The 24890-nt window shown below is 38.0% G+C and overlaps 5 protein-coding genes across 8 annotated transcripts; 3 read left to right on the top strand and 2 right to left on the bottom strand.

The window, feature by feature from the left end:
- Positions 390-6729, top strand: LOC109727293 (testis-expressed sequence 2 protein). The gene is made up of 7 exons (XM_020257353.1): positions 390-704; positions 2148-2386; positions 2702-3374; positions 3679-4033; positions 4364-4458; positions 4746-4940; positions 5411-6729. The coding sequence occupies exons 1-7, from the start codon at positions 519-521 to the stop codon at positions 6017-6019; spliced, it is 2352 nt and encodes a 783-aa protein (XP_020112942.1). The 5' UTR covers positions 390-518; the 3' UTR covers positions 6020-6729.
- LOC109727014 (G-type lectin S-receptor-like serine/threonine-protein kinase At2g19130) lies at positions 6942-9511 on the bottom strand. Its single transcript, XM_020256868.1, has one exon. It carries the CDS (start codon positions 8835-8837, stop codon positions 7131-7133), a length of 1707 nt encoding a protein of 568 aa, XP_020112457.1. The 5' UTR covers positions 8838-9511; the 3' UTR covers positions 6942-7130.
- LOC109727427 (pyruvate kinase, cytosolic isozyme-like) lies at positions 12076-15974 on the top strand. Its single transcript, XM_020257559.1, has 3 exons — positions 12076-12599; positions 13985-14446; positions 14949-15974. Exons 1-3 carry the CDS (start codon positions 12342-12344, stop codon positions 15759-15761), a joined length of 1533 nt encoding a protein of 510 aa, XP_020113148.1. The 5' UTR covers positions 12076-12341; the 3' UTR covers positions 15762-15974.
- LOC109727425 (pentatricopeptide repeat-containing protein At5g38730) lies at positions 16096-19557 on the bottom strand. 3 transcript variants are annotated; one of them, XM_020257558.1, is made up of 4 exons: positions 19480-19557; positions 17776-19055; positions 16829-17386; positions 16096-16747 (listed from the first exon to the last, which is right to left on the bottom strand). In XM_020257558.1, exons 2-3 carry the CDS (start codon positions 18836-18838, stop codon positions 16905-16907), a joined length of 1545 nt encoding a protein of 514 aa, XP_020113147.1. In that variant the 5' UTR covers positions 18839-19055; positions 19480-19557; the 3' UTR covers positions 16096-16747; positions 16829-16904. The 3 variants fall into 3 exon arrangements, with proteins under 3 accessions (XP_020113147.1, XP_020113146.1, XP_020113145.1); XM_020257557.1 differs by lacking the exon at positions 19480-19557 and having other exon boundaries at positions 16096-16596; positions 16703-16747; positions 17776-19394; XM_020257556.1 differs by lacking the exon at positions 19480-19557 and having other exon boundaries at positions 17776-19394.
- On the top strand, positions 20465-24796 carry LOC109727429 (coiled-coil domain-containing protein 12). Of its 2 annotated transcripts, none has more exons than XM_020257564.1 (6): positions 20465-20612; positions 20784-20958; positions 23139-23297; positions 23765-23897; positions 23985-24099; positions 24183-24796. In XM_020257564.1, exons 2-6 carry the CDS (start codon positions 20801-20803, stop codon positions 24236-24238), a joined length of 621 nt encoding a protein of 206 aa, XP_020113153.1. In that variant the 5' UTR covers positions 20465-20612; positions 20784-20800; the 3' UTR covers positions 24239-24796. The 2 variants fall into 2 exon arrangements, with proteins under 2 accessions (XP_020113153.1, XP_020113152.1); XM_020257563.1 differs by having other exon boundaries at positions 20465-20651.

The raw sequence follows: 24890 nt of genomic DNA, 5'->3' as shown, positions 1-24890 counted from the left end.
AGTTCAATTCTTTCATGAGTTAATCATAATTCCGAAAACTCAAAAAATTTATTGCATGTGAGAATTAAATCTGTGACTTATTGAATTGTCGGTGTTAATCATAATTTTAAAGACTCTAGCTATTAAAAAAATAATTAATACATCACCATGTTTGCGCCTATTGACCCACCGGTCGCACTAAACCATCCAACCTCCCTTGCATTGTATAATGAATCCGAAACACACAGAATTTAATTGCGAATTATGCTCTAATTAGATCACCGAATCCCGCTCTAATTAAATATTAAATAATTGATTTCCACCGAATCATATTAGTCTAATCAACATTTTAATTTAATTTTTACATAATTGCAAATTTAATTGACGATTTTACCCTCCATCTACGCGGCGTCACTCGAACTCGATCCCCTTCTTCGCACACTCGCCCGGTTTGTTCCATTCCGATTCCCTTCGCCATTGCATCAAAATTCGGGCTTACACCCAAACCCTCCCCTCTCCCTCCTCCTCGATCCCTCTCCATGATCGTCTCCTTCTCCCTAGGGTTCCTCCTAGGGTTCCTGACCCTCCTCGCCGCCGAGGGGTTGGCGCTTCTGTGGGTTCTCGATCGGCTGCGGCGGAGCAAGGCGGGGTCCGCGGCGGCGGAACCGCGCGAGGGCCGTGATCTCCAGGGCGAGCGCCCGATCACGTACCCGGTCAACAAGCAGGTTAGGGTTTTACTTTGGGCATTTGTAAGACCTTTACTTGTTAGGATTTATGTCAAATTTCAACTAATTTCTGATTAGTTTTCTATGTTAAGAAGTTGAGATTACTCGTCAGTTTATAAGACCTTTACTTGTTAGGATTTATGTCAAATTTCAACTAATTTCTGATTAGTTTTCTATGTTAAGAAGTTGAGATTACTCGTCAGTTTATAGTTGTGTGGGTGTTTTGGATGGAGGTTTTTTTTTTCGTTAATTTTGGTAGATTTTACTTTTTAGTGTTAATTTTGGGAACCTAGGGTTGTGGAGGAAGAAATTCAATTGAAAATACAAAAAAAGAAAAAAGAAAAAGAAAGATATGTGCTGTATAATTGATGAGAACTTGTCTACGGTAATACATTATGGAGTCTCTTGGATAGGACTCTTTCAATAGCAAAAGTACTTTATGAAGATGGTGAACTTTAGCATCAGTATTACTTTAGAAGTAGTTAATGGGCTCAAGTAAAGTAGAGGTATCTTTGTAGAGGAGTGTACTTGACCTGTAAGCATCTTTGATAGCATAAACATTACTACTGATTGTTGGGCATGCTTACTGCTGGTTTGTAGTGCTAAAATTAGTATTGCTCCTTTTTTAAGGTTAGTATTGTATTGAAGATGGAGAAATGGAGCTGCTTTTTTTTTGGGAAAACTTCAAATACCCCCCGTCGTTTCGCACTTTCTCACTTTAGTACCCTGTGGTTTAAAGTGTATAAAGTTAGTACCCTGTGGTTTCGCACTTTCTCACTTTAGTACCCTGTAGTTTAATATTTCATTAAATTATATACAAAAAACTTCAGATACCCTACCTAGGTTTATCAAATATTCATTTTAGTACCCTTTAGTTTTAACTTTGTTACTGATTTAACGAAAAAAATACCTCGAAATAGATAATAAAAAGAGAAAAATGAAACCACAGGGTACTAACTTGATACAAAGATGAAACCGCAGAGTACTAACTTGATACACTTTAAACCACAGGGTACTAAAGTGAGAAAGTACGAAACCACATGGTACTAACTTGTACACTTTAAACCATAGGGTATTAAAGTGAAAAAGTGCGAAACCACAGGGTGGGTATTTGAGGTTTTCCCTTTTTTTTTTTTTACCCTCGATGTTTTGCATTGATACATCCAATCTCAACCAATTGGTGTATATATAAGTTGCTTTTGGACAATTATTATCTTCTATGTTGCTAACACCATTTGATATGGACCTAACATCGTTAGTTATAGCTGAAATATTACCCATGAGAACTGGACAAACCGTTGGGCTTCCATTCTTCTTCCTTCATGCTAACATTCCTGTATCAAAAGAACTATTGTTAGCTTTTTTCCCCTCTATATAAATGCATATTTTTGCTTACTCAAAAGCAAGAACAAACTTATATGTCTTTTATCTTTCGTATGACAGGGTTTTGTTTGGGTATTAGAACCAGAAAAGGTTCTAAAGATTAGTACTGATGGATTACCTGTTGGAGTTTCCAAGGAGCCAAAGAAGAAAAATATTGTGGAGGTCTGTCCTGTAAAAAAGTATGCCAAAATTAACGACCACTCTCTCATCTTGATTGATACAGATGGTTCTACAACTATTGATCTCCTGGATTGCACAGTTGTTGCTGTTTCTGCTTCAAACCTATCTTCGCGTAAGTGGTGAGTGCATACCATAACCTGCTCACGGGAGTTTTTCACTTGACGCACATATTGTACTGAATTATTCTGGGGTAATTTTCTATTTTAAGTGCATATTACAGTATGAAATATTACAAGATATAACTTGTAATTCTAGTACTATTTGAACATGCATACTGTTTGTAAAATGACTTCTAAGAGCTTTCGTTTATATTTTCCTTTGTGAAATAAATTATGTGTATATACACCTCTCTGTTAGAGCAATGCAAAGAACCTGAATATTTGGTTTTATAGAATATTTTAAGAACTAATATTGCTTTTGGCTTTTATTTGCAGGGCAAAGAGGTACCCTATTAGATTGGAAAGTAAAGAATCAAAGCTCTATAATGGAAGTAAAACATGCTATTTGTACATGGACACATCTTGGGAGAAGGAATCATGGTGTAAGGCACTTCGCCTTGCATCTTGTCCTGATAGGGATAAATTGCTTTGGTATATGCAGTTAAGTGAAGAATTTCACAATTATTTAGATTTGTTGAATGCTGAATACCCTTTCTTCCTCAAGCCCTCAGTATTTTTTGGTGAGGATGCAGACAAAACTAGTCAGAAGACTACTGGGTCTTCAAAAGTTCGCCTTTTCCTGAAAAAGCTTGCCAAAAAAGCTTCTACAAAAGCTGGTTTAGAATCTAAAATCACTACTGATTCATCTGCACGCGGTGAAAGAAAAATCGTTGAAAAGTTGCGTGGCGTATCGTCAACTGATGCATTTATAAAGAGTTCTCAAGAAGAGAAATCCTCCATCAATTCTTTGCAAGATCTTGTGCAACCTAGTTCCCCAACTTCTTCTTTGGGCTCTAAAGGCCAGCCCCACGTGTCTTCTGATGGAGCTTTTGATGATAAGTTTGTTGGTGATGAGGGTACACTTTGTTGGAACCTGTTATTTTCACGGCTATTTTTTGATGCCAAAAGAAGTGATGAGATAAACAATGCCATCAAAGCACGCTTTCAGGTATTTACAATATGCGGTCTCAAACATAAACTGGGTTTTTCGTGTCTTTACATATATTTTCTTGTAAAGCTTTTGAACTTTTGTGTATGCCCCTTTAAAAAGCAGTTTCATACAAACATACACTTATCTGAAGTTCTGTGGTCCATCATTGTTTTGCCAGTACAAATGTTTATTAAGAAATTAAATTTTGAGAGGCATATTGAAAATTCAGATTTTGCAGGTTTCTATTTGTAAAAAGCTATTTTTGTAGGGGCATTTATGTAAATATTTTAACTTCCCCCCCTTTCTTTTCAATAATGAGCAGCGAACACTATCAAATATGAGGACACCTGCATACATTGGTGAAGTTACCTGCACTGGATTTGATATCGGAAATCTTCCACCTTATATTCACAAAATGAAAATCCTTCCAATGGACTTGAATGAGGTGTGGGCTGTGGAACTTGAGTTTGAATACTCCGGTGGCATAATATTAGATATTGTGACGAGGCTTGAAGTTCGTGAACCCGAGTTGCAGAAGGACATGATCGAAAAAAGTTTTGAAACAGATTCTAGTGGGGCAGTAGCTTCTGATCTTCTTGAGGGCATTGAGCATTATGGAAATCAATTTAAATCTTCTGGAGACCTGGCTGCTCAAATAGAGAATAAAAATGAAGTAGGTGAGTGAATAAAGTATTTTTCTCTGAGCTCTGAGTCTTTTCTATTATAAAAGTCGCATTGTTGTTACACTGGTATTATCATTGTTTGTTAGAAAAGAAAGAGAGAAGTAATAATAAGCTTGTACGTTGATTAGTTTTTGTTGCATGTGGACCTTTCATTTGTGATCACTCTGTTAATAAGGAAGTCTCTATTAATGTCTTGATTATCTTTTAAAAACGTAGGATTCCTTGTCCTTAAGACATAGAATTCTGTATGGCGTACATTATGGTTTAGCATAACATGAGTTGATTTTATTTTTACCAATGTAAAGTAACATGTTTCTATACCAGATGGGTTAAGACAATCAAAGAGCTTAGGTTGGACTTCAAGTTACATGTCAAGGTGGAAGGGTATTCTACATTCATTTGCTGAACAAGTTTCACAGGTTTTTCTGCCTTTTTCTCACCTCTTGTAAATATTGCTTTGTTGGATTACAGGAAACATGACAGACACAGTTAGAGAAAGTTTAACTATAAATGGTAATCTATCCTGAAAGTTTGGATGTTGAACTTATCATCAAAATTTTAGAAAGTTAGGGCCTTATTATCATAATTTTAGAAAGGGTAGCACTACCTCGTAGGGTGTTAGACAAATGAATTCTGGTATTAGTGCCTAGTATTAGTGCTTATAAGATAGCTGATCTATGTTAATTTTATCTTATTTTGCATGAAGGTACCACTGTCGTTGGCAATAAAGGTTACATCAGTACGAGGAACTCTACGGCTGCACATAAAGCCACCACCTTCTGATCAACTGTGGTATGGTTTTACATCAATGCCAGAAATAGACTGGAACTTGGAGTCTTCAGTTGGTGATCGCAAAATCACCAGCAGCCACATAGCTTTACTTATCAGCAATAAATTTAAGGTAGCTCGGGAATAGTCGCCTAATCATATATTTGTTACTTAGCCATTTCGAATGACTTGCATATTGCTTCAGAATTGCTTGGTATATTGTCAATATAGACCGTTTGGAAGGAAATCCTTCTCCTGTTAAATAGGGCGTATTTTTTCTGCTTTTGCAACTTAAACCCACTGTTCAACTATTAGGACCAAATTGCCTGTCAACTACAATGATGCTTAGTTTGGAACCACGGCTGCATACTTTGAAGCTGTGCATTATCATTAAAAAAACGATATGCACCAATCATTCAAAACTGTGCATCATGGTCCAGTAGTAGAGTGGCAGTTTGGTTCTTAAAGATTACTAGTGGCTAATGTTGCAAACACGTAAATCATCACATCTTCGAAAATAGGTGATTTTTTTTTCAACGGGCCTAAGTAATTCCATGATAACATATAATTGTGTAATTGATGTTATAATTGTTATTCTTTCAGGCTGCACTTCGCGAAAGTTTGGTACTTCCAAACTGTGAAAGTATCTGCATCCCATGGATGCTAGCAGAGAAGGATGATTGGGTTCCACGCAAAATTGCTCCATTTATTTTTATAAATCAAGAGCCAGTCGATATGAGAGGGCTTAATGCTTCAACCTCGCAATCTGAGGAATCTAAGTTGAAGGTTGAGAATAGTAAAGAGGATAAAACTGGTCCTACTCACTCTTCAGGGAAGAAAGATGATACATTGAAAACTGTAGTAGATGTTCAACAAATACCCAAGGAATTCCCTGCGGAGTCTTCGGATTCTCGTAGTTCTTTGGCCGGAATAAATGAGGAGTTGAGGATACCATTGTTAGGGATGAACAGCCTACAAGAAAGTAATTGTGAGACAGGAGAGGACTTCCCTGTGAATTCATCAAGGGAAATAGTGGCAGTAGAAGAGCAATCATCTCTTGAAGAGGATACGAGGCCAAAAAGAACGGGTCGGAGAGCAAGAATGATGGATTTTGGGAAGAGGATGGGGGACAAGCTAGAAGAGAAGAGGCGCCATATTGAGGAAAAAAGTAGGCATATTGTTGAGAAAATGCGAGAAAACACTAGGACGTGAAATGAGAAGAGAGACTGCGAAAATTGGACACCGTGATGCTGTGAAAATTGGGTACTATGATAGAAATAGCATGACTGCTATTGATTAGCTTGAATGGGTGAACATATTAGAATTGGTCTCCGATAATCTGTAGCATTGCATTCCAAGGGTTTGTACAGTTTATTTTACGGGGAATCGCACATTTGGTCCTCAAACTATGAGGCGTGTGACATTTTGGTCCTCAAACTTTAATTCATTACAATTTTGCCTTGAATTTTTAGAATTTTTCCAATCAAGACCTACAATCCAATTTATTTGACATCTTAATTATTAATGTATCATCAATTATAATATTGTTATATCATATCCATATTAACGCTGCATCAAATACTTAGTCAATTAAATTGGATTGTAGGATTTGATTGCAACAGTTCTAAAAGATCGAGATAGAAATTATAGTAAATTAAAGTTTGAGCATCAAAGTGTCATGCACCTCACAGTTTGAGGATCAAACAATCAATTTGCCCGCTATTTTACTTGTAGAAATGGCATGAACTTTTCTTTCTGAGTTGCCTTTGTATACAAACTGGTGTAGTCCATTTTACTTTCCTTCCTGCAACGAAATAAACAGATATTCTTGCTCTTGTTATGTTTTTGTTTTCCTTGTATATTTGTCTTGAAGATGACATTCTCAGGCTGACTTGCTATCAAAGTTGTTCCTTTCATCAAAAGGATTGGGCAAAATTCTCAATCAGTAGTCTTTTATGACAGTTCGATATGGCTGATTGATGTCTCCAAATGTAGAGTTCTACCACTTCATTGCTTATTTCTTTGAAAAATCTTTTCGATTTTCATGTTCCTCTCTTGGATTCTTGTATATGCTTGATTTTCAAATGTCTTCTTAATGAAACACTTTAGATCACATAAGACATCAAATTGGGAATTCAATTACTGCTATCTTTTCCCACACTTATCCATTTATTCATTAAATTTTTTTAAGTGAGCTGAAACCCACAGATACAAGCCCTACTGGACAAACACCTCAACTACAAAGAAGTGAGTTTGTAAATACATGAAGGGACAATCTAATATAGGGTCTACTCTTTTACCTTTTTTTCAGTACTATTAACGACTAACTGGTAGAGTAGGTACTTAGATATTGATCATTCACAAGTTGCTGAAGAGATCTCGGTATCGGAGCCACACCGATGTCCTTCACTCCTTCGAGGATTCGAACAATCTCCACCATTGTTGGCCTAATAGCTTCGCCATCTTGGATGCACCAACACGCGATTCTGCAAGCTCTTTTAAGCTCCTCAGTATCAACTTCACCCTGCAATCTCTCATCTAACAGTGTTAGAACCTCGCCCTCGCTAATATTTGTCGCAGCCCATAAAGGAAAGTACCCTACTCTTCCATCCTTCAATGGCTCAGTGTTTCTTCTGCCTGAGATTATTTCGAACAACATCATTCCGTAGCTATAAACATCTGCTTTTGGTGTAATGGGGAGGCCTAGAATCCACTCCGGTGCTAGATAGCCTAACGTTCCCCGTGCCGTCGTCAACGCTCGATCGAAATTTCGATCGATGAGCTTCGCCATGCCGAAATCGGCCACCTTGGGTGAGAAGTCCGAGTCGAGAAGTACGTTCTCAGGTTTTATGTCGCAATGAATGATGCATTCTCTACATTCTTCATGTAAATAAGCCAAAGCCTTCGCAACTCCTAGAATGATTCGAAATCTCGCTTTCCAATCCAAGCTCTTCGAATCGCTTGTAAAGAGATGAGAATCGAGAGACCCGTTCGGCATGTAATCATACACCAAAATCCGTTCGGCGCCTTTGAAGCAGAACCCACGGAGGCGGACCAGATTAACATGTTGGATTGCTCCTAGAGTCGCAACCTCAGTTCGAAATTGTTTCTCTCCTTGTCGAAACCCTTCGAGTTTCTTCACGGCAATTAGTGTAGAATCGGGCAATTCCCCTTTAAACACCGAACCAAAACTTCCTTTACCGAGCTTCTTAGAGAAATTGTCAGTACAGCGTCGCAAATAATCATACTCAAACAGCTTCAGTGATCCATCAGTTACTACTGTTCTTCTTTTCAACCTTTTCGCATAGCATCTCCAAGCTAACACAAGAGCAATACAAAGTATCATCAGAGCCCCTCCGATCGCAACCAACATAATTGCGATATGCCGTTTGTTTTTGGTGCTTTGAGATGCTAGTTCAGCTGCTGCGAGTCGGAGATGAAGATTCATAGCCTCAGTATTATTTACGGAAAGTCTCTTAAGATTCCTAAGTTCACCATTCCAAATCAAACATCCACTTTCATAAGCATAAGCAGTGCAAGAACAGCTGTTCAAACAAGCAGATTCGCATTCTTCGACGCTCTCCACCTTCAGTGTTTCAGAATCCTCAGGCAACCCCATGTTTGACATCAATAGAAACCCGTCTTGTTCTTCGTTCACCGATGTCTTATTAGAACACTTCAAACTTGTTTTCCTCACACACCCAGAACTCCACGAATTGAGATCCCAATTCCGTGACGAAGCGGGTTCGAAACCAGGCAAACAGTTACAGTTCTCGACGCCATTCGTGTCGCAAACACCGAAAGATCCGCAGACCGCGTAGACACTGCATAGGTCCGCGGGCATGGACCACTGAATGACCCACTGTTTGATGCTCTCAGACCAGGTGTGCCTCTGCATCTGCCCATTAACACTCATCACAACTCTTGTGACTATAGATTTATCTCTTAGATCCCACCGAAATTTCTCTTCTCGACTATTGTTAACAAAGGTATAACTATAATCGGTGTTCAGCGGCATACCGGGGATCATAGTGAAGGCATTACCTGTCCATTCTCCGAAATCCCAGTATATTTTCGACTTGTTCCAAAGTAAGACAAAGTGACCGGACCCGAATGGGTCTATCCGGTGTGTATACGGTCCCAGGGAGGGGTCGTCGGGGTCCTTCCACAAAACATGGCTTTGGTATTCTCCGGTGATCTTGTTTATTCCGATCCACTCTCCGGCGATCGAAGTGTCGGTGGGGTGATCAAAACTCTGCCAAATTATCTCAGAACTGTTCACTGGGCTTCTCAGAATGAGATTTCCTGTGTCTAGAAGTACTGCAGTACTCGAATTGGTCGGCTTTTGGGTCGAATTCGACGACCAAATCTGCAGCTTGGATTCGTCGAGGAGAACAAGATTTCCATCTGGTGCTATTTTGAGCTCTGAAGAGAAGGAATCAGAAACCGGGTTCTCTCTATTTGCTACCCAAATTATTGTTTGCCCAGGGACTTTTTTGAACCAGATACCAATGTAATAGTTGCTAGTATTGCTTGGAGAGAAGAAGCCCAACTCAAAGTTACCATTTTTGGAGACTATAGTATTGTTCCCAGAGAGAGATTGGCTTGGGGAGATGGTATCTGATGCTGTGGAGAGATTGGTGTAGAGAGAGAAGAGGAGAGAGAGGAGGATAGAGCAAGAGTATATGCTTATGCTGTAGGCCATATTTTACAGACAAAAAAAATGAAGGCCTTTGTAATATATATATTGCATGAAAGATGTTCCCTAAGTTTTTGGACAAGTGAGATTTGAAATGTGTTGTGGTTTGCTTCCTTCAAATTTGTCAGGAACTGCATATTTCAAAGATAGGTAACTAGACTCATGCATGAAAATGAAATGATTGGTTATTTCCTCATCCTAAAATGACAGGTTTTGACTTTTCCAATTTTCTCAATAAAATATCTTGTGCCAAATTGATTTCAAAGTGGCAACAGAAGAATCTCATGGAAAAGAAAAAAAAATCTTTAAAATAAAACTAGCAAATTTACTGAGCCCTGCTTAGAGATTCAGATGTTACACGTAATGGACTGCATATTTGACAGCCTTGCTACGGGAATGGTTACCACTATTTTTTTTTTGAGAAAGAAAGGTAACATATTACTTGCTTTATTTATTTTTTCAAGAATAAACTTAGCGAGAAATGTAAAGCAACTAGGTTTTGAACTTGGAAACTCGGATACCAATCATCAAGTTCTTTGCCACTGTGCTAGGGGCAGTCAGTCACTAATTTTTTGAAAATGATGAATATCGATATAGGAAACATTGGTAACCCGAGTCAAACACAACGACAAATGGGTTTCAAATTCTAAACTTTATAATTGTATGTTTTCTTGCTGTAATTTTGATTAAATTGCTTGTATGGTTTATCCTTCATAAAATTTGGATAATCTTTATTTTGGTGAATGAAGACCCTATGTGCCTTTTTCAATTTTTCAGAAGTTACAAATAGCAAAACAGGGTATGTGCTAAATGCCCAATCTTTCTTCCTAATCAGGAATTGTTTATCTCCTCCAAGAAATGACTCCTGAGGAGGCCATTTGTGTTCTCACAGAGAGAGAGACTAATAAATAACACTGATGAACACCTGGCCAAGGGGATCAAATTGGCCCTTGAACTCTTGACAAATAAGTCTTCCGTCTTTGTTTGAATTTTAAACAAAACATCACCATCTCAAAGACTTTTTAATACTAGAAAATGATACTCTACACGAAAGGTCGGAATGAGTGATATTCTATAGCGTGACGTTAAGTAACTTGGCTCTGTTATCTTTTTTGGAATTACTCTAGAAATGCTGTTTCCAGTCGTTTTCGCTAAAACTATCAAATAGATTCGCAATGTAGTTCAGAAAATAAACTCATTTTTGGATGCGTCCTAGACTCTCTATATATATACTCATTATTTGTCAAAACCATCATAGTAGGTAAGATTGAATTTTATACAAAATTAAAATTTTCTCTAACAATGGTTCTCTCCAACCATACTTATTTAAGAACTAAGAAGATCCATAATATTCGAGTTGGGCTTTGTCTCTTCACTTCTAGCCCAAGTTATATTTCTTAATAAATGAAGAGTAGTACACTACTTTTATCTCAAAAAAAAAAAAAAAAAAAAACGAGCTGGGCTAGCTTAGGCCGAGTCAAAATAAATAATCAGTAGTAAGCTAATCCAACGAATTCCAAACTTTTTCTACATTTTTCACTTTTTTTTTACAGCATATAATAATACATTCTATATTCTGCAATTCCAAATAAAACTTCACTCTTGATTAAAACTCTTAATTACTGAAATTAATGGGCCTTAAATAAACAAGGGAAAACTTCAAAAACCCCCCCTGTGGTTTCGGGGTTTCTCACTTTGCCTCCCTGTGGTTTAAAATGTATCAAATTGCCCCCCTGTGGTTTCATTTTTATCTTTTCGGTAGCTTTTTCATTAATGTTTCATTAAATTATATACAAAAAACTTCAGATACCCATCTAGATTTATCAAATATTCACTTTAGTACCCTTTAATTTTAACTTTATCACTAATTGAAGGAAAAAAAATAATAAAATTGATAAGAAAAAGAGAAAAAAGAAACCACAGGGGGACAAATTGATAGATTTTAAACCACAGGGGGACAAAGTGAGAAACTATGAAACCACAGAGGTGGTTTTTGAAGTTTTCCCAATAAACAATACACAACTGGAGTTAATCAGTAGGCAACTTGAAATTAAAAATTCAATACTCTTGCATGATTTGCGTCAGCATTGCCACTCACCCAGAAAAATAAGTTTTAAAAAATAAAATAAAATTCCTTTTCTCCTTACCCATTTGACCGTTGGAAAAAAACATTCTAGAAAAAGAATCCAACTCAACGGCTCGATCCCTCCCTCCAAATTTAGTCCTTAAATCTCATCCGCCCACGTGGCACGATCATCGCCTCGTTAGTTTTTCCCTCTCCGCCACTGTTGTCGGGGACAGTTGGATTGAGCGTCAAAATATACGAGCAGTCCCTTGACTATCATGAAATTGTTATTTCGTTCTCTAACTATATATATTTAACATTTTAGTCCACGAACTTGTAAATTTACCATCTTAACCTTCCTCTTACCTTCCAAATTGTGCTTAAACAGGGCTAAAATAGGTCATTTCAGAAAGTTAAGGGAGTATTAATATGCAATATCATAATAGTACAGGGACCACCATACACTTTCCCTTTTTGTGAGGATATATCAACGAGAACTAAAGCGAAAGGAAAGTGCAAACACACCATCGACTTCACGATACCACAGCGACAGCGGGAGAAACTTCGCTCCGATCCCGCATCGTTGACCCCACGAATCGATCCATTAGGGTTTCCGATCCTCTTCGTTTCGATCGATCTCAAGGTATCTACTCTCAATTTCGGAAAGAGTGGGATCGATCTTAGGGTATCTACTCCCAATTTCGGGGAGTGGTAGTTGGATTTTGGGGGGGAGGTGGGGCGGGGGTTGAAATTTTAGGGTTTAGATAGAAATGGCGAGCATCGACATCGAGGGGATATTGAAGGGGATCCCAGAGGATGGTAGGGTTCCGAAGACGAAGATCGTGTGCACGCTGGGGCCTTCGTCGAGGTCGGTGGCGATGCTGGAGAAGCTGCTGAGGGCGGGGATGAACGTTGCGCGCTTCAACTTCTCCCATGGCACCCACGAGTATCACCAGGAGACGCTCGACAACCTCGGCATCGCGATGCACAACACCGGGATCCTCTGCGCCGTCATGCTCGATACAAAGGTCTCTCTTTTTCTCTCAGTTTGTAGTTTTAGTATCAGGGAGATGTGAATTGGAACTTCATTTTAATCTATTAGGTTTTCCGGCGTTTTTAGTGGTTAATTTGTTGTTCGTCGAAATGGTTCTTAATGTTGCTGAAGAATTAATGTAACAGATAATGGCTTAGGAATAATGTTGACGCTCTGATTATGTGTATAGTGGAGTTCAGGTGCCACATGAACTGAAATAAACAGGAATTTATGCCATTAAATGATGGCCGTGGAATCGAAGTTAGGAATTTGTGGAACCAAGGGGGTTAGGACTGGCTCTCATACCATGGTTGCTTTTTTATGTGTTGAGATTTGTTTGCGTTGAAAATCAGGTGAGTTGAGTCTTCTTGATGAAGAAGAGTTGCGAATTTATTGACAAGCGCTTAGTAACAAGCATGAAAAGGAATATGCAACACAGAAAAAAAGAGAAAATGATCTCAATTGATAAATTTTGTTATCTCAAAGCATGTTGGGTCTGCGATTTGGTAGCAAAACCAGAAAATGGGAACATAATGTATTGTAGAATTTGTATGAAGGTCCTCAAATTTTGACATTTTTATACCATAGAATCAATTAGATCATGCAATAACTGATTGTTGATGTTTCCCAGTCAATCCAAGTTTCGAGATGTTTGTTATTCTTGCTTTATGGATAACTGGATTGTCAGCAGTAGCTCAATCATTGACTGACGCATGTGCAAATGCATATAGATTTATATGGAACATTTCTCTCTTTGGACTCTCACAAGATGTGTTTCTTGGTAAATATATGCAGGTGACATTTGATCTCCACGATTAATTCTGCCTTGCATATTTATTATTTTTTCTCCTTTTTTTTTTTCTTTTAATTGTTAGTGGGACTTCAGTTACCTTCAGACCATTTTTAATACTCTATAGAATGGCTTGTTAATTCTTCTGTTTGTGAGATAGTACCAGCAACAGGATTAGAGTTACTATATACTAGTGTTTCTTTCATGTATATATAAGTTGGCTGTTGCATGTCTGTATATTTACTTTGGTTATTGTTCTTTTTATTATGTTTGTAATTATGTTCTTGAAAAGATTGCGTGCAGTTAATTTAGTTATTGAGGGTATTGCGATAAGAGCTATGTTGTGTGTTATGTATTCATGTTGCTCTTTCATTTTATTCTTTTTTAATTTTTTCCTCCTTTCTTTCTATTCTAAACCTTTCTAGCTTCAACTATAGTTCAAGGTGAATAATGCTCAACGAGATAATTTATGCCCCAATGCTAAGTTTCAGCTTGATCTTTTGCTGTGTTTTCTCTCTTTTTTCCCCCCTTCTTTTTTCTTTTTGGTGCCAATCTTCTCATGTCTTATTCTCATGGTTGTGATTTCACAGGGCCCTGAGATCCGAACCGGTTTTCTAAAGGATGGAAAACCTATCAAGCTAAAGGAGGGCCAAGAAATCACCATTACCACTGATTATGGTTTCAAAGGAGATGAGAATACAATTGCTATGAGTTACAAGAAGCTCCCTGTTGATCTGAAGCCCGGAAATGTCATATTGTGTTCCGACGGTACCATAACCCTAACCGTCCTGTCATGTGACCCTGATGCTGGAACTGTAAAATGCCGCTGCGAGAACACTGCAATGCTAGGTGAGCGAAAGAACGTCAATCTTCCTGGAGTTGTGGTTGATCTCCCGACTCTCACTGAGAAAGATAAGGAAGACATTATGGGATGGGGCGTTCCGAACAATATTGATGTGATCGCGCTCTCGTTTGTGCGTAAAGGCTCGGATCTTGTTACGGTCCGGGAGGTTCTTGGACCATATGCAAAGCGCATAAAGTTGATGTCAAAGGTAATGTATATCTTGCTTTAAACCAATATTGTAGCTAACATGGTATATATGTGAAATTTGTATTTGCATGGTTATAGATGTGATGACTTTAAAATTTGGTGTTTTCCAAAATAATTTTGGGCCTGTAAGGTTAATTGATGTGTGCACAAGGACATCTATATATGTGTGTCTTCCTATTTGCATATCTAATTATCTGGAAAGAGAGTGTTTTATGCTGTGCTTGTTACATATTATCCTGTTTTAATTGCCCATTTTTCGCTACTAAAGCAATGCTTGTTATACTTATTTACCTGCTGCAACTTAAAGGACCCATTTTATTTCATTATTATATGTTTGTTGAGCTTATCTTTTCGACATCCTCAACAGTTTTATAAATCACGATTATCAAGTATAGCCTGAGTTCAGCTCAAAAGGTAGCAACTATCAGGATATGATGATTATCTTTAAACAAGTTCCTGCTGTATATTTTCATTTTTCTCAAACTAGTTTCCCTCCTCTGAAGGTTGAGAACCAAGAGGGTGTTATAAATTTTGACGAGATTCTAAAAGAGACTGACTCTTTCATGGTCGCTAGAGGCGACCTTGGAATGGAGATACCTGTGGAGAAAATCTTCCTCGCGCAGAAGATGATGATCTACAAATGCAACCTCGCGGGCAAGCCCGTTGTTACTGCCACCCAGATGCTCGAGTCGATGATCAAATCCCCTCGTCCAACCCGTGCTGAGGCCACCGATGTCGCCAATGCCGTCCTCGACGGTACCGACTGCGTTATGCTCAGCGGCGAAAGTGCAGCAGGTGCTTACCCTGAACAGGCGGTCAAGATCATGGCCCGGATCTGCATCGAGGCGGAGTCCTCCCTCGACTATGACACCATCTTCAAGGAGATGATAAGGTCCACCCCTCTTCCAATGAGTCCTCTTGAGAGCCTGGCATCCTCGGCAGTGCAGACCGCAAAACAGGCAAATGCCACGCTGATTGTCGTATTGACGCGCGGCGGGACCACAGCGAAGTTGGTTGCAAAGTACCGCCCTCGGGTTCCAATCCTGTCAGTGGTAGTACCTGTGCTGACCACCGATTCATTCGATTGGCATGTCAGTGATGAGACACCAGCAAGGCATAGCCTGATTCATAGGGGACTTATCCCACTATTGGCGGAAGGATCTGCAAAAGCAACGGATTCAGAGTCGACGGAGGGGATCTTACAAGCTGCACTCCGGTTGGCCGTGGAAAGGCGGCTGTGCAAGCCTCGCGATGCGGTTGTTGCGCTGCACCGCATTGGTATTGCTTCGGTTATAAAAATTCACATTGTGAAATGATCGCTAAGGGTGTGGAAGCATTATAGGTGTTGTGCTTTGTTGCTTAACACTTGCACTTCTTCCCTTTTTTCTATACTATTGTTTAATATTCAGTTAAGGCGATATCAATGGTACTTTTTGACAATAATCACTTGATGCAGATTCAAAATTCTGTAAACTTTTCAAGTCACTACCCGTAATTTATTCGGTTGGTGTTAACATTTTTAGTTCCAATAGAACTGTGGATTGCTGAGTGATTTTTACTCTTCCTAAATGCATATTCCCTAGATGCTTAAATTTAACTTGTTTTGGAGCTGTATGTCTTATCATGTACAGGTTATGGTGGAATTTTAGGAGTAGATACTATATATTTCTTACATAATTTAAACTATTACATAGTTGTACCATGAGTAATTTGCATAAAGATTTCAACAAGGCAAAGCATCGAGGATCAGAAGTGCTTAATGACATATGTTTTTTGACATTGATTTTGTATTTCAATAAAATGGACATCCCTGTAATCGAACACCTCGGATCATGTTGAAGAAAACACCAAAAGTTGTTTTTGAATTCTCTTTTCATATTCCTATGTATCAATACAGAAATTCTACAAAATCATTATGAGAAGATTCTCTCAATACAGTAGAAGAGAAGCAAAAGGAGCATGATCTTCATGAAACTAATCATAGTGCCTGTTCTGCTAGCATCTGTAACTGCTTTTCCACTCTGAAAAGCAAAAGCGAGGTGTTTGGCGAAGTTGTCTGGAGCTTTTGGTACAGATGAATGCTAGAATGGGTATTGAACCGCAAAATGAACCTCAGCTTGAAGCTTCTGCTGCTGTTGCCACAGGAAGTTTCTGGACAGGATATAACATAAATTGTGTTATCTTCACACAGCATTACTTGACAGCACTTGGTGAGCCATGAAATTACATGCACATATATCAAGTCATGCCAACTAACTGTGTTATGCAGCGAGATTCTCGAGTCCATGGACTTGGAAAGCACCTACAAATTCCAATGGAAATGATAAATAATCACTTCAGCAAAATCTAAACATAAACCAAGAGATGGAGCTTTAGTGTATACCTCATTAGTTGATAGGGCATTTGCTGCTTTCCAGAACTTACACTGAAGGATGACAAACTTCATGCTATGATTATCTCTATACATAGCTGCAAAAATTCAACCCAGATTGCTGCATCAACTTATAGACATTCTTTGCAATTAGGCCCTTTTCACTCGCATGATTCCAAAGCAACTCTAGCATATCGTTCTCGTTGGCATAAGAAGCACTGAGACAGCTGTATATCCGAGCAGTTATGACCAGCTTCTTCTTGGCCATCTCATCTAATGCCTCGGAAGACGCAATCGGTTTCCCTGCACTCAGGTAAGCAAAAGCAAGAGTCGCATATACAAGACTATCGCCCAATAAGCCCTTCCCATGCATTTGGATTAATATCTTTTGGGCGTAATCCACTAGTCCTCGTTTACATAATCTTCGAATTAAAGCTCTATAAACAGACTTATCCACAAGAAGGCCTCTTCTGATAAGTTCTTCAGGAAGGCTTAGTACTGCATCTGCTTTATTCTGGTTGCAGTAACCATCCACAATCCACGAGTATGTACTGTAGTTGGGAGAAAACCCTGCATTTAATAACCAATACGCAAAGTATATTAAGACGTAATATGATGAAACAATTATCCAGTCTCCTAAGACCATGTAATTACAAATACATGTACAAATGAATAAATGCACGTCTTATATAACTGCTACGTCAAGCGCTTACTAAAAAGAAAGAAGCAGTTCCTACTCCAAACAAAGATCTTGTAGAACAAAAATAATGATACCATTAACAATGAAATAAACACAATATAACTCAGAAGCACACACTACTCACAAGAAGTGTGAAGGGTATCTTTGCTCACTTAATAAACATGAAGCATACATCATTTGCGTATAAGGCAAGTCTGGTTCACTGGACTAATCTTATTAAAGTTAGTGTATCATGGAAATTTAAAAAATTTGGTTATACCTGCATCCAGCATATTAAAAAGAACTTCCTTCGCCTCATCTAGCTCCTGGGCCTTACAAAAGCCATGAATTAGAGCCTTGTAGGTGAACTGGTCTAGCGGAAGCCCCGACTCCAACATCTTATTCCTGAGTTTCCATGCAAAACCCATGTTTCCTCTCTTGCAATAAGCATTGATCAAAGTATTACATGTGATGTTGTCGGGCTGAACTTTTCTCTCATCCATCTCATTTAGAAGACCATTAACGGCTTTCATTTTACCTTCCTCGCAAAGTTTACGTATAATTGAATTATAGGTCGCCACCCCAGGATACAATCCTTTTGCCTCCATTTCTTCTCTTAGTCTAAGTGCTTCGTCAAGGCCATTCACTCTACAGTATCCATCTATAAGGGTAGTATAAGTTACATGATTCGGTTCGACACCCTTGATTTCCTTGAATAGCCTAAATGCATCTCTCATCCTCCCTTCCTTACAAAACCCGTTGATTAATGAATTATAAGTTACGACGTCCGGATGAATCCCTTCCCTTTCCATTCGCTCCTGAGTAGCCAAAGCCTCATAATGCATTCCTTTCTTGCAGAACAATGAGATTAGTGTATTGTACGAAAAGAGATCGAGGGGAACACCCTTGGAATCCATCCGGCTCACCAATTTATCGGCTTTGTCAACGTCACCCGACTTAAAGCAAACATGAAGCATAGCATTGAAAACATGGGTATTTGGCGCGACCCCGATCTGAAGCATTTCATCGAACACTTTCCATGCGGTAGCAGTAAGTCTACTCTTCGCCAGCAAACTCAAAAGAGCATTGCAGGCATGCTGATCCGGCCGCAACCCACTATCCTTCATCTGTCGAAATACTTCCAACGCATCATGTATCATCTTCGATCGAGCGCAAATAATCACGAGCCAACTTAAGATTTGCGAGTTTGAATCGCGATCAATATAACTCGCCAATAAAGCGCCAAGCACCGAAGGGGACGAAACCAAGTCCTTCACAGCAAATTTCTCGAGCAACTGGCACGCGGCTTTGAATTGCCGGTTCTTGGCAAGGAGATGGACCATGGTCCAATTCGGTTCGAGGGAGTGATTATAGTGAGGTAGGGATTGAACCCATTTGAAAAATAACCATGATAGAGAAGTATCTGCTGATAATTCAAGCAAAATTTGGGTCACATTCGAGGTGTTAAAGGAATTGGCAACATGAGTAGTTGATAAATTGGACCAATTCCCCTTTGAGACAATTGCACAAACACCTTGTATGAAACATGCCTCATTTTTCCTGCACATAAAACTCCCCATTTTATATACTAAGATCTCACTCTATAACAACAAATCAACTATTGCAGCAAAATAATGGAGAGGTGGAAGAACAAATTGGATCAATTTACATAAACCAAAAATGAGGAGAGGAAAAGGAAATGATAGAGGAATTTGAATTGGGTAACTCTATGTAATGGTATTAGTTTCCCTATGGTTTTTTTTCGAGGAGATAAAACGTAACAATCAAGTAAGTAGATCGCTGTAGTAATCTGATATAGAGCGATACAAAAATTCCCCTTTTATTTTTTTTATTTTATTTATGTAAAAATATTCGAATTTCTTTCAAAGTTCGGCCCAAATTGCGAATTATAAATTATAAACCTGATTAAACGCTTAATTATTATTCACACTTATTTAGGGTATAATGTGTGTAGACCCCTTACCTATACGGCGTTTCGAAAAGGCCCCCTCAATATTTATTATTTGGCTGAGACTATCTTGACTTTTGATTTTGGCGAATTAGGGTGATTAAGTCAAAAAAAAGAAGAAATTTTATCAAATTTAGTAGTTCTTGCGCCGAGTTTAATAACTATATAATCATTTTCTACATCTAGCGAATAAAATAAGACCAAATAACGTTTAAATAAACAGAGTCATTAAATTTGATAAATTCAAAACTTGAGGGATGCATGTCAAAATATCCTATAGTTTAGGGGTTTCCATACGTGTTTACCATTAACTAATCAACTCCCATATATATATATATATATATATATTATATATATATAAATAATATAACTTTTATATTTATATGTATATATATAAGAGTTGAGCTAATTAGAATACTCCTGATAGTAAACGGGGCGTTTATAGATTATCAGTTTTTTCATGAGTAGAGCTTCAAATTGACGAATCGGCCTTCATTTGAACAGATGATCTATAATGATTGTTAGAAATCAAATTTCAAATCTTTTCGACAGCATTTGCCTAATGATCAAAGAGGTTTCAAATTGGTAATTTTAATAGTGGCATATAAGAACGTTTTCTCGTTTAACGTTTGTAAGATATCCAATCATTGATTTTTGTTAGAATTCTTAATGTATTTGAAACAATATCTATACTCTGATTTTGATTACAAGAGCTATCTATTTTTTTAAAGAAATAATTCATGTTTTTAGGCCATTCATTTTTTGTTCTAGGATGAAGTAAAAGAATATATCGAGGTGCTGTGAAATTTGATTTTACGGTAGTTTATGTTTGATTATTTAACGGAGCACGATCGTCAATTTAGAGCTTCTATAATCAGGGGAACAACTCGAGATAGTAGAATGATTGCCAGTTTTACGTAATCGAGGCTTCGTATGCTCAACTAGTATATTCTATCTATAATATATATATATATATATATATCACCCAAGCCCAGTGTGAGTCCTGTTTCTCAATCCCCTCAAACCAAGCCCGAAAAATCCTCTACTCTTCTCTCTCTCTCTCTCTCTCTCTCTCTCTAAACTCTCTCTCTCTCTCTCTCTAAACCTCTCTCTCCTCCAACGTCGCAATCCTTTTGAATCTTCGATCGGTGAGATCCAACGTCGCAATCCTTTTGAATCTTCGATCGGTGAGAGCAAACCCTAAACGACCCATCTCTTACTCGTCTCCATCATTAAAGCTCGCAAGAACCCTTCGCGCTGATTCTTTTAGGGTTTTTTTGTTTTTGCTTTTTGGTATTCTTTATGCATTGATTCTGCAGGTTGGAGAAGAGGATCGATGGTGGCGGAGGAGGACGCGATTGATCAGGCGAGCAGCGCCCGTCGCGAGAGATTGAGGGCTCTCAGGGCGGCGAAAGAGTACTCGAGCACACCCGACGAAGGTTCCGCCGAGAATGAGGGCAATTCGAAAGTTTCTGGTGACGATCGCGAAGAGAGGTATCAATTTCTTCGATTCCTATCCCTATATATGTTTTCTTTCTCTGTTGATCCTTTCTTCGTTTTGATTCGGGTTGTGTTGGGAAATAAATGTTCTCTTTGCAAACCTTAATCATCATCGAACCCTAATTTGAAGAGAGATGCTAGGTTTTTGTGCATTAGGACTGATGTTAGGTGTATGCGTTTTTTTTTTTTTTTCCCTTTTAGAAGGCTTCTGTAGTTCTATCTTGTTGGTAGGGGTGTCCACGAGCCGAACACAAGTGAGCTGATGTGCACGTTAAAATATTGAGCTGAAAAATTTAACTCGTTTCCGACCATAGAGCCCTTTTTATTCTAGTTTTATACCCTTGTTTTCCCCCAAAAAAGATTTGGCTCAGGATTGCCCATTTTTAATTCCAGGGTTTCTCTGAATTTGGAAGTTACCACTTAGCAGGTTTCCATACCAAGGCTCAATCCAATCAAGTCCGTAGCGTCTACCAATTTCGCCATATCCCCCTTTCCCTTTTCTTTGAGACCAAGATACATTTATAATTTCATCCATCTCTTTCATTTATTTCTTTTTTTGAAACCGTTGAATTCATTATCTAATGATTCCTATATCGAAAAGGCTGCTATTTTCTTTTTTTGACCATCCTCTATCAGTTCATTTCTATTGGATAAACCTTGTTTATTTCGCTACTAGTAAATTAGATTGTCAGCCCTATTATTAGGTGAAAAGTTGGAAGAAAATTAGAAAATTAGAATCTTAATATAATAATTGAAATTCACAAAATATAAGTCTCTTTATATTTGGGTTGACCGAAAATTAAAATAGTAAAAAAATTGTAATATTTATATATATAATCTGGTTGGGGTACTTTCGGAAGCACCAAGGTATTGGTGCTATAACATTTTTGGTCATTGAATCAACCCTGGCGATTCTTGGATCATGCATAATGGTGGGTTCCAGAATAACCATCGATGTTGACTTTTGGTCCAATAGCCAAAAGGATAGCTTCGAGAGCTAAAAAATTCTTGGTGCTTTTAGAAGCATGCTAACTTAGTTTTATATATATTCGAGCTATATCGAGCCAAACATGAGTGAGCTGACCCCAGCCCTTGTTTTGCTCATTAAGATTTCAAGCTGAAAAATTCAACACGTGTTCGGCCCGTTAGTTAAACAAGCGATTGATCTCGAGTTCATTTCCGAGCTGAACACTAGCTAGCTCGCGAACACCAAACTGGATTGCCAGCCCTACCTATTGATGCGTTATGATATATTTTTTGTGAACGAAAGTTGGATGCTTGTGACGGCGGAGAGTTAAAACTTTTGCCTTATTTTTAAATAATTCAAGATAATTTGGAGCTAACATTTTTCGTTTTCTTTGTTACTGTTGAAATAAAGTGTGAGATGTCAAAAATAATTTCATTAAGTTTGTGGATGTGTAGTTGATAAATTAAGGAACTAGGAGATAAGTACAGTATTTGTACTTTCGGAGCATTGGTTGATAAGTTTGGGATTTAAAAAAATTCATAGTTTATTGAAGATGGTAGGTGATGATTCACAATGGTGGATATACCAAGAATAAATCAAAATGAGCTTTTACTTTTGTTGCATTGAAAGTGGATCATGAACTAATAATTAGTCTAACACCAACAATTGGAAGTGCTAAAGTTCTCTCTGCTTTCCCATCAATGAAAAGTATAAATGTAATTATTGCCTTGTTTATTTTAACCATATTTGCAATTTAACTTTCTAAGGAAGAAAAGAAAAAAAAAAAAAGGAAAAGAAAAACTGTTGTATACTAATTACATATGCCACATATTGTGACACATGCAATGCCTTCAATTGTTTTGCGTTTATTGTTTTTAATTATATGACTGTATTTGGATGTTGGAGAAGGGCAATTGTTAGATGAGAGATAAATAGACACCTTGAATGTGAAAAAGCTGCAGAACTCTAGGTGGAAAGTAACTTTCCTCTTATAGACTTACTGAGTTCATTCCCTAATATTGTGCCCTGTATTTGATCTTATTTAGATGAAACCCATGTTGATATTTATTTATGGTTGGTTTGAATTTGTAGACACTGAATTCGCACTTTGAGATATTTTCATATCGCGAAATCGTTTTGTATTTCTGACATGAAAAAAAAAATTATTGTTTTGTGTATAACATTCTCTAATGTGCATCCAAATCAGGACCGTCAACTCTGCTGAAGATGATTCAATAGAACAAGCTGCTGCTGCACGTCATGAGAGGCTAAAAGCTCTTAGAACAGCAAAGGAGCTTTTGGAAACACCTGATGATGGCTTAAAGGCTCGTGCTGCAGAAGATTCTGAAGAAACAGAGGACAACACGTAAGCCTGTTCAATTTAAGGATTCTTGCTTGCTACCGCTGACATATTCTTTTTCTCCAATTGCGCTCATTATGACTGAGGCGTTCACATGAAATATGGTGCATCAATCTGCTTTTGTTTTTAATCCTGAAATAACGAGCACAATGCCAGATATTTTGTGCATTGACATCAAATTTAATTTCTTGCAAAATTGGTGCGTCTATCAGATTTCAATGAATAATGTTGCATCAGAATCCTAGTTTGTAAAGACATGCCTATCATCTAATGGCTGATAATTCTTTGATTTAGCATGTAAGGAGCTAGCCCCAGCGTTTGTTATACTGATGTTGACATTCATTCACAGCCGGACCGAGCAGGAATGGAATAAGATTTTAGCTAGCTGATTGAATTGTATGATGAATTTGTGAGTTGAATTTATTTTGTCATGTCCGATGAGCTAAATTTTTTTATCATTGACGTTGCCACAGGATGCCGAATATGAAGTTCAGAAACTACCTTCCTCATGATAAGCAACTTCAAGTAGGCAAGCTGGCTCCAGTTGTTCTCTCGAAGTTTGAAGACCCAATTGCTACTGCTCCTATAGTTCCTGAGAAAACTGAGGTATTGTATCCTATTACAAACTTAAACGAGCTCCATTTTTTTGGCTTTAACGGCATGCCAGCCTTATGTAGGGGTTTTTTTTCCCAGGATCCTTTTATGAATATAGCTCCAAAGAAGCCGAATTGGGATCTTCGGCGAGATGTGCAGAAAAAGCTCGACAAACTTGAAAGGCGCACACAGAAAGCACTATATCAACTCATGTGTAAGTTTTTAGCGACTTCAACCACTTTGACTGGTGTTTTATCTTTTACTCCTTTTCGACTTAGGTGTAATATCTCTTAACAGTGCAAGAAAAGGAAAAAGAAGCTTCTGAGGCAGTAGATGATGCTATGGGAGATTGAGACGCTGAAAATCGTTGCGCTAGTAAGAGCAGAAGCAACGCTTATATGTTAACGATGCAGGCTGATGGGAGCTTTTATGGTAAATTTTATGGTAAATTGGCCATTTGGAGTGCAAATCATTAGTTTGGTACGCTAGTGAAGCTAGGAAAGACTAATTAAACTGGGACATGTTGTTACATTGTGCTCAACGGCTGTTCAAAGCTAATTACTCGCCTAGATTGCTCTTTTAGCACGCAGATACTCGATGTGTGGAATCATATCATTTTATGGATGCAGAGGAGAATGAGAAGATTCAAAGGAGTCCCTGGTGGTCTGAAGAGTAGATGCAAAAAGTTAGCCATCTTGCCTTTTAACCCTTTGCTGTTTGGTATGCTCACTTCTGGAAACAACCATTTGCCATTTAGATTCTGCTAAATTTGTCTTGGATCTTTAGTGTGCTTTTTCTCAAAAAAAAAAGAAAAAAGAAAAAAAAAAAAGAATCTGTGGTGTGCTCATTATCTATGTATCTTTCTACAGTATATCAGAAAAGATGTCTAACTCTTGAGTTTTTTTTTTTTTTTTTATAAAATTCCCATTTTTGGTTTTTTTTGCCTCTTATGCCTATTTTATTTTGAAGTATATTTAAAAAATAAAACAGTTGCAGTTTTGAGAG

This window comes from Ananas comosus, linkage group 22, assembly GCF_001540865.1.
Source record: "Ananas comosus cultivar F153 linkage group 22, ASM154086v1, whole genome shotgun sequence".
NCBI lineage: Eukaryota > Viridiplantae > Streptophyta > Magnoliopsida > Poales > Bromeliaceae > Ananas > Ananas comosus.
Note: the sequence above shows the minus strand (reverse complement) of the source record. Positions and strands in the feature narration are given on the sequence as shown.